Source organism: Propithecus coquereli, unplaced genomic scaffold (assembly GCF_000956105.1).
Source record: "Propithecus coquereli isolate 6110/MARCELLA unplaced genomic scaffold, Pcoq_1.0 Scaffold66, whole genome shotgun sequence".
NCBI classification, from domain to species: Eukaryota; Metazoa; Chordata; class Mammalia; order Primates; family Indriidae; genus Propithecus; species Propithecus coquereli.
This window is the reverse complement of record NW_012152618.1, coordinates 7,317,134-7,326,534: the sequence shown is the minus strand read 5'-3', so window position 1 is coordinate 7,326,534 and position 9,401 is coordinate 7,317,134. Positions and strand designations below refer to the sequence as shown.

Here is a 9,401-nt window from a genome sequence, read left to right as displayed (position 1 = left end):
GGCTAATTTTTTCTATATATTTTTAGTTGTTCAGTTAATTTCTTTCTATTTTTAGTAGAGACAGGGTCTCGCTCTTGCTCAGGCTGGTCTCGAACTCCCACCTCGGCCTCCCAGAGTGCTAGGAGTACAGGCGTGAGCCACTGCGCCTGGCCCACAGAGACCTTTTAAAACAAACTCTCAGTGGCCTTCCATATCACTCATGATAAAACCCAGAGTCCTTGACATGGCTTGCAAGGCAAAACCCAACACAAATTGATCTCATTTCCTATCCCAAGGATCACGTCTCTGTCACGTATTCAACTATAACCACAGAGGCTTCCTTGCTGTTTTCTGAACGCCAAGCACACTCCACGTCAGGGCCTCTGTATTTGCTGTTTAATACCTGCGCTTGGGATACTCTTCTTCTACATGTACACATAATGCACTCCCTCACTTATTCAAGTCTCTGCTTAAATATCATCTTATTTTATCAATCCTATCTAAAAAAAGACTCCCAGTCACTCTGTCCTTATTTTTTGTCTTAATATATACCACTAACATGTCACATATTACTTACACATTTGTTACTGACTGTCCCTCCCTACCCTTCCCCTCCTCTGAGTAGAATTTAAGCTCCATGAGAGTGGGAGCTTTTTCTTTGTTATTGGTGTTCAGAAATCCTTAGCTCCTAGAACAGTACCTATACATGGAGGGTGCTTGGTATTTGTTGAATGAATCAATGAATAAAAATATTATCAAAACAGGACTCAGAGAATACAACAAGAAACCAAGAACACAGGTATTTTGCTCTGGTAAAGAAATGGGGGCCGGGCGCGGTGGCTCACGCCTGTAATCCTAGCACTCTGGGAGGCCGAGGCAGGTGGATCGCTTGAGCTCAGGAGTTGGAGACCAGACTGAGCAAGAGCGAGACCCCGTCTCTACTAAAAATAGAGAAAGAAATTAGCTGGACAACTAAAAATATACAGAAAAAAGTAGCCAGGCATGGTGGTGCATGCCTGTAGTCCCATCTACTCGGGAGGCTAAGGCAGGAGGATCGCTTGAGCCCAGGAGTTTGAGGTTGCTGTGAGCTAGGTTGACACCACAGCACTCTAGCCCAGGCAACAGAGCAAGACTCTGTCTCAAAAAAAAAAAGAAAAAAAAGAAATGGGATCTGGGACAATGAATAAGAAAAATGAGAATTCCAAAGTCATAAAAATGCTATGGTGATCTTAACAAGCAAAGAGAGGCTAAAACTGTGAATTGGTTATGCTAAAACGTGATTATGAAGTACAAAACATTACAACAAAGGTGGCAGAACAGTTCACAGTTTGGACTAGGAAATAAGCATGAAATAAAATATTGTGAGGGAAGATTTAGGTTAACTCTCTAACAGTGCTTTTGTTTGTTTTTTAGAATAGAGGAGTTTTAGCTGGAATAAGAGTCAAAGACAAGCTATGGCTCAACAAATTATCTGAATGCCATCATGTAGTCGTGAATAAAGTTCTAAGTGTAAAAACAGGCCCATAGTGGAAAAGGAGGTGGAATACAAGCTCAGCAGTATTACAATGTATCTATGAAAACTGTCTAAGAATGTGCTAGAATGAAAGGGAGACTGAAATAGTTTGTGTAGCTTTAAAGGCCTAAAGTGAAAAATTAAATAAAAACAACTAAGCTGATAACATCAATCCAAAGACATACCAAAAAGGCATAGGCTTCAGAAAACATGAGAGAATCCAAACACAGATTTCAAGCCTGGTGGGGAAAGAAAGGGAAAGGAAAACGGAATGAACATGTAAACCATAAACACAAAGTGGGAAGACAGTTCCTACTAAGGAAACAAGAGACAGTAGGCCTGCTTCAGGGAAAAATGGCTTTAAACAATATCAGAGGAAAGACAGAAGTGGATAAAGAACATTCTAAGAAAATTAGGGAGGGAATATCTAAAAGAAGAAAATTTAAACTAGAATGTCAGATAAGCCATGGTGTAGAATGACAGAAGTAAAAGGGAAAAGGAAGTCACAAATATTAAAGTGTATCTTCAAAAATGGCATAAAATATAGGAAAATTAAGTAGGAATACGCAATTTTTACAGGAGATACAGCATAAAGTTGCAGATACAGGGTGAACTGAATCAAATGTCTGTCGGTTTCGTCACTAGCCAGCTCTATGACCTTGAACAAGTGACGTAACATCTCTTACTTCTTCTCTTAGAAAAAGAAGTGTATATATAGAGGGGAAATGGTTAGATCAAAAATGGGTGAGCATACTAAATCTTTTTCTCCAACTTATAAAAGGCGGGGAAAGCACAGAACTCTTAAAAGAGAGGATCAGAAACAGCAAATTTTTAAAAATGAGAAGAGTAACAGTTAACAGTTCTGCATAGTGCTTTACCATCTAAAAAGTGCTTTACATGTAGCATTATATGTACTCCTCACAAAAAGAGGCAGAAAAGACAGGTATCACTTAACATCATTTTACAAATGGAGAAACTGAGGCTCAGAGAGATTAAGAGACTGGCCCAAGGACACAGAAATGGTAGCAGACCCAGGATTCAACCCAGATTTAAAAGCAGCACAAAATCCATTATCTTTAAGATGACCTCCCCTCCTCCTCCTCTTCCTCCTAAGGTTTTGCAGGATATTTTTGTGTCTTACTAGGTAGTACGTAAGTTATAAACATGCAAAAAATGTTAATTTAAAAAAAATTCCTTTAAAATTAAAGGAGTTTACATGTAAACTACACATAAACTAACTCACTGTGCAAAATGTTCTCCTACAAAGTTGAATTTGGTTCTGTCAAAACCTATTAAAACTACCCTTTCAATCCACATGTATCTCCTTTACAGCTGGCAGAGTTACTGCATTTGTAATATTTTCAGGCTTTCTGCATACAGAATAACTGATTTTGATCTTGAATTCTAATATAAATATTAATCCATTAAATAAGCTGCTTGAATTTGTACATCTTGGATGCCCAGAGTATACAGAGGTAAAGAAAGTTTGGTTTTGTTGTTTCTTTCTTTATTTAAGCTTACACAACAGTTTATTTCTCGTAGTACTGGAAGCTAGAAGTCTGAGATCAGGAAGCCAGCACCGTCAGCTTCTGGAGAGGGCTCTCTTCCTGGGTCAGTTTTGTTTTTAACATCTGAGAGGACTGTCACCACATTGCTATGGTAGTGATTATAAAGTAGCAAAATTTTCCTCCTTCTATTTGCTCTAAAAGCCATAATCAGCCAGAGCTAACTAATTAACTACAGTTAACAGTGAAAAACCTTAGAAATCTAATCTGCTGCGTATTGGTCTCAACCTATTATATTTTATTACTCCTCTCCTTTATGTATGTTTTAACTGAACAGATGAAGTTCTGGATTAAATTACAAAAATGTTTTGTATATGATCCTAATATTTTTATTTTAATGGGCAAATTTTTTCCTCAGATTGGCTATTCCAACATTTTCCATGAGCCTCATTCCCATGCTTTCCTCTTCTTCCTCTGATCCCAAGGCGGGGCGCAACACTACTCTTCACAAAGCAGCAGACCATGGTTCCTTTTTACTGGGCACCACTGTGAGTCTTCTTGATGGAAAAAAGGGTGAGAGAAAGGAGAAAGGATCAAAGGGCAGTTTAAGGGCAAAAAGGGGAAAAGCCCGAAAAGAAGAACAGAGAAAGTGGAAACCAGAGCTCAGTTACATCAGTGGCTACAATTATGTTTCTGTTTTTCTCCCATATTACTTCATCCTTCCCTTGTGGTTCCTTTTTTAAAGTAGTTGGATAAACAGTGGCCAGATAAGCATGTCTGAAGAAGAAACTCCAGAGAAACCAAAGCCTACACTGAATGAGCCACAGCCAATTATATATCATCTGATTATCAGGCCCTGGCATACACAAAAAACATGCAACATAGATAATGTAAATGAAAGACTATCAGATTTTTTAGTCAAAAACCTGCACCTAAGTCCTGGTATGCTGCAGAATTTCCAACAAGTTAACTAACTTTTCTGAGTTGTACTTTTCTAATCTACAATATTACATTTTATATATACATATAAAATATATAATCTATAATACATATAAAATATATGATCTATACACCACAACCTACCTACTACTGTGAAAGTGAAAATGAGAAAAATACTACACATTAGATGAGGCAACTTTTAAAATCACTATAATGTTATGAAGGATAACAAAATTCTTAATTGAAGACTACCTCTGCAATCACTATAATAACCATATTCTGACATCTCTTAAGAGTTATACTGACATGAGCATGATTCAGCTGGATAAATACAAAGTGGCTTTTAAACCACCATCTTAAATAAACATTGTACAGTCACTGTCCAGTCACCTAATAAAAAAATTTCCAACCATAGAATGATTATTTATACACAAATTATACACAAAGCAAATGCTATTCACCCCCATCAACAAAATATATATAAAATTTTAGTTCCAGTAGTGTGCTAAGTAATCTACATCTTCTCATCTAATGTCCTACCTATTTAAATCTAGTGTAGCAGAAAAAGCATGCGCTTGATATCTGAATGATCTAAGCTTGAATACTGGCTAAGTTATCATAAGCAGTAGGCCTTGGCCAAGTCTGAGCTGCAATTTCCTTAAATGTAAATTAGGAATAACACTACTCACTTCATAGGATTAAGATTATGTGATCATGTCTTTGTTGAGCCTAATCTGGTGCCTAGCACACTGTGGTTACTCAATATATGGTGGGCAGAATTTTGATTGCCTTGTCATTCTCCTAAAACAAGTAACCTTGCTTTTTTTTTTTAGGAATACTTAAATTACACGTTCAGACACGATTACCAAAAAACTCTTTCAGCCAAGGAAGTACAATCAAAGGAATTCCCTAGGATTATTCACAGATCCTGGAATTGTATTAATGTAAGCATAAGATCAAATCCAAAGAGTTTAAAATCCATCCTTCCTTCAGCTAGTCCCTTATTACACAACGTGTACAGTTAAATGAATTAAAACCTTAAATATTGTTACCTTCAGCCACTAGGACTCTTGAGGAAGGAGGTAGCTATTTTCTAACAGCATCCTCATGAGAAGCAACTTCTCTAAAAGTCAGGCTATCTGCTGTCCCTTCCCTGAGAAGGACAGGTGAAAACAGGAAGATGGAGAAGAGGTTTCGGCTTAACTTGGAAAGCTAAATTAACTAAGGAAAGCAAATCAAGGTAGATTTTGGACATCATCTTTTTCATGACTCCAACTTAAGTTTATGCCCCAACTATATACTTTGGTCATACTTCATATATTCCCTCAAACTAATTTCCTTCCTGCTCTAGAGTTCATGACTATGTGTTCAGATGGTTGGGTCCATGACAATGGGTTTTTTAAAAAAATATAAATGAAAATCTTGTGAAAGACCAAGGCTGAGATTTTTAGAGCCCCTTTTTCCTTCCAGTTTAATATTACGCAGCTGTTCATTTTTTTCAGACTACATGATATTAAAACATGTGCCTTCATCCAGCAATGAATTGGCAATAGTAAATTAGACTCTGTACTGTATTTTTCTCCACAAAATTTTCATGATTAGAACTTTCCTCATTGCCTATACTCAGCCTTTTGAGCAGCCTGAGAATCACACATAATGATTGTGAAAGTAGATGGTCTGACACACCCACACAAAAGAATTACTGGGAAGATCAGTGTGTGCGTACAAACATGTACATGTGATCATCTCTCAAGACAATCTCTCAAAACTGGCAAAATCAGGCAGAGATTAATAGTGGAGGAGGGTGGAGCTGGGTGGCCTCGGAGGAACTAGATACAAAGAAAAAATTAAGATCTGGGAAGTAAAATGAAAAACAACTGCAAGAGCACTAAGGAGGAAAGAGTCTATTGTCTACCATACTGAGGGAGGAAAGAGCGAACAGACTAGGTAGGAATTGAACAATCTGTTAGGGGAAAAATTGCAACAGTAAAGAGAAAACAAAAAGACCTCCTCAAATTGAGATTTTGAAAGGAACCCTCCTGCTACAATTTCGTGAGGTTTTTTTTGCCCCCACCCCAGGAAGCTACAAAACAGTTCTTTTTCAACACAAGGATCATATTAACAAAGCAAATAAAGGAAACCTATGCTAAAAATGTAACCTACCTACACTGAGAGATCTGAAAACGGAAATACTTCTTACCCCGTTTTGTAGTGGATTTCAACACAGTAGGAACAGGGAGAGGGATAAGGGCTATTAGAGGGGGAGGGGAGTAGCCAAGCTCTTCCTGAATATGGTGAGTCTTTGGACTAAAGTCTTATTTTACGGTTACCTTTTCGTGGTCAGCTGGCAGATTCTTAACTAAATACACAGCATTTGACTCTGTAAATCAGAATGTGGTGAGTGGTTCAACCACCATAGGGAATTAAAGAGCTTATGCAAACACAAGGCAGATGCACAACCAGGACTAGGTTTGGGTGGTGCTCTAACATCCCCCACTGGGTGGCTACAACTCCAATAAGGTTTGAATTGTGTCTAACAGTGGACTGGAAGAAAGAAAACAGAAAGTTAAAGGGAGAGTACAGTGCCTAAGTTTAGCTGGAAAACCAGGCAATTACTCGGAGTTTATGAAACAGGCAGTTAGTGGAAAATAGTGGACACTGAGGAAGGCGCTAACTAGATAGACACCTACCTACGGATTCTATCCGTTTTCTTTATGGGTGTTACTCGAGAGGCAATCACTTTTACACAGAGCAATCCTGCTCCTCACCCTAAGCAGCTGAGTCGCGGGAAGAGGCCGCCTGCCGAGTAGGGGATGTCAGCGCAAACCCCAGCACACTTACTTTCGTCCGGCCATTGATTTTGTAGTTGCCCAGCTTCCCGTTACAGTGGCGGATCAGGTCGTCCATGCTGCTCATGAGCAGCCCAATGGTTTCGCAGCCGGGCTCCTTGCCCTCGATCCAGGTGATCTTATCGCCTCGGATGTCCTTGGACGAGTCGCTCTTCTGGCTGACTAGCTGCCCGTCCGTGAACTTGCCCGTGTCGTGCAGCGCGCGCACCTCATCGCCGATCTGCTGCCCGGTCTCCTTGCCCAGGAAGTCGTCCACCACGCAGATGCCGTGCTTGTTCATGCACGGCACGATGTACTCGAGCGCCAGCTTCAGCGCCGGCAGCGGCTTCGTCTGCCCGTTGGGCCGCAGGCCGCCGCCGTGGCTCAGCCCCTCGCCGGGCGTGTTGCTCGGGGGGTATAGGTTCGCCTTCTCCTGATACAGCGACGGGCGGCCCAGCGCCTCCTCCTTCCCCGGCTCCGCCTCAGCCGCCACCGTCGGGCCCTGGCCGCCGCCGGCCGCGCGAGGCGGGGACGCGGCCCCCGCGGGGTCGGCCGCGGGCTTGGCCTTTGCCTTGGCCGCGTCCCGAGCGGCTGGCGCGGCGGCGGCGCCGTCCCGGAGCGCCGCTGCCTTCCTAGCCTCGCGGGCCCCGGCCTTGGGAGGCGGCGCGGCGGCCGGCGGCGCGGGGCCGGAGTGCTGGTGCGGGCCCGCTCCGTGGCCGCCCTCGCTGCCCTGGCACACGAGCTTGTGTTTCTTCCAGTCCTGGCGCTGGTGCTCCTTGCAGCAGTAGAAGGAGCTGCGGCAGCGGCTGCAGCGCAGCAGGTTCTCCATCTTCCCACACAGCTCGCAGTACTGCCGGTCTCGCTCGCTCGGGCTGGGCCCGCCGGGCCCGCCGCTGTCATTGGCCATGGCGGCGGCGGCCGAGCAGGAGGGGTGGCGGCCGGACAGCCGCGCCCGGAGCCAGGGAGCGGGGGGAGCCGCAAGGGCCGTTACTGCGCCATGCACCCGCCACCCCTCGCCTCAGGGAGGCCGGCACCCCGCGCCCTCGGCCCGGCCGCTTCCTCGTCCTCGGGTCCCGCGTACCGCCGGCGGCCGCCTCAGCGTCTCATCGCCGCGCGGGCTGGGGGAGCGCGGCCTGCGCGGCGAACCGCGACCTCTGCTCGGGCGCGCGGGCCCGGGGCGCGCGAGAGCGGGAGCCTCCGCCGCCTCCGCGTCCCGGGCGACCCGGCCCAGGCTGTGGAGAAGCGCAGGGCGTGCGGGCGCCACTCGCTCTGCGCGCTCTGCACGTACACCACGGCCCCGCGGCGACCCGGGCGGGCGGCGCGCGAGGGCGGAGGGGCGGAGGGGAGGGCCGAGGGGAGGGCCGAGGGGGCGGCGGCCACGCACAGGCTCGGGCACGGGCGCGGCGCCGGGGCCGCCTCCGCTCGCCGGCACTCGGCGGGGCTGGGCCTCAGCCTCCGAGCTGGGTCTCTCGCGCGCCTGCCTTGCACCCTTCGGCTGGCTCCGCCCGGGGCGGGCCCGGGACTCCGGGAGGCCGTGCGCCGCCACCCCCGCCGCGGCCTGCGCGGGGACACCGAGGGGCAGGCCCGCGAGTGGCAGGAGGGCGGGGGCGGCTGGGACAGCGCCTACACCTGCTGGGGGCGGCGGAGCCGCGGGGCCGTAATCATGGCTGCTGCTCGTCTCCTCGGGGCGTGCCCGGCGCGCTCCGGACGCCGGTGCAAGGTGGCTGTTGCGACCCTCGTTTTGCAAAGGAGGAAACGGAAATTCAGAGAAGTAAAGTAACTTGCCCAAGGTCACGCAGGACTGGGACTGAATCCAGGAATCAGATTTTGTCAGATTCCAAGGCTGTTTTTTCCATTACGCCACACAGCCTCTATTTCAAGGTCTGAAATGGTTAAAAAAAAAAAAAAAGTAAGTATTGCTGTGGTGTTAATCCAAGCCCCTGCTCCCCGTTTGAACCTAATTTAAAGGTACTGAAATTTGAGGGCTATTTTAAAAAAGACAAAAAAACCCCACCTATTTTTAAACCCTGTGAAATCCTGCTGAGTTCAAAACTCCATGAAGAAATTTTTGGCTACCAGGATAAGGTAATCAATCCACACTCAGGCACTGAAATTCACACAGATGGAACTATTCCTGAGAAGTGGATTTTGGTGGTAAATGAGCATTGCTACATTTACGATTTTTACATTTAAAAATCTTTTATTACTAAAATCTACTACACTGATGAGTACAATTCTGTGTTTTACAGAACATGAAAATCTTACCAGAAATAAGCCGAGGGTGTTTCTCTCCACCTGCCATTTGTCTTAATAAAAGGCCTGTGATTTAGATTTTCACAGCCTTTATCGAACACCTAATGTGGAAAATGCTGTCCTACACTTGTGTGTCATCTGACTAGACTGCAAGTAACTTCAGCAGTCCTTAAGCCTTACAGGACTTAAAAGAACTGCAGTATGTACGTCAAAAGCAGACGAATATAAGTCATTATTATAAACCACTTTGTAGAATAATTAAAAAAAAAGTTTGGTGATAGATACCTCAAATACCCTGACTTGATCATTACATATTCTATGCATGTAACATTCACACTTGCCCCATAAATGTGTAAATTATAGTACATCAACGAAAGGGGAAAA

General features: G+C 45.0%; 1 protein-coding gene across 1 annotated transcript in view; it reads right to left on the bottom strand.

The window, feature by feature from the left end:
* EGLN1 (egl-9 family hypoxia-inducible factor 1) overlaps nucleotides 1-7,712 on the bottom strand; it is a 68,133-nt gene extending 60,421 nt beyond the window's left edge. The window contains exon 1 of the mRNA XM_012660351.1: nucleotides 6,778-7,712. Within this exon, the coding sequence (XP_012515805.1) occupies nucleotides 6,778-7,671 (894 nt within the window). The 5' untranslated portion in view covers nucleotides 7,672-7,712. The remainder of the gene's footprint in view (nucleotides 1-6,777) is intronic.
* Nucleotides 7,713-9,401: the final 1,689 nt, after the last annotated feature.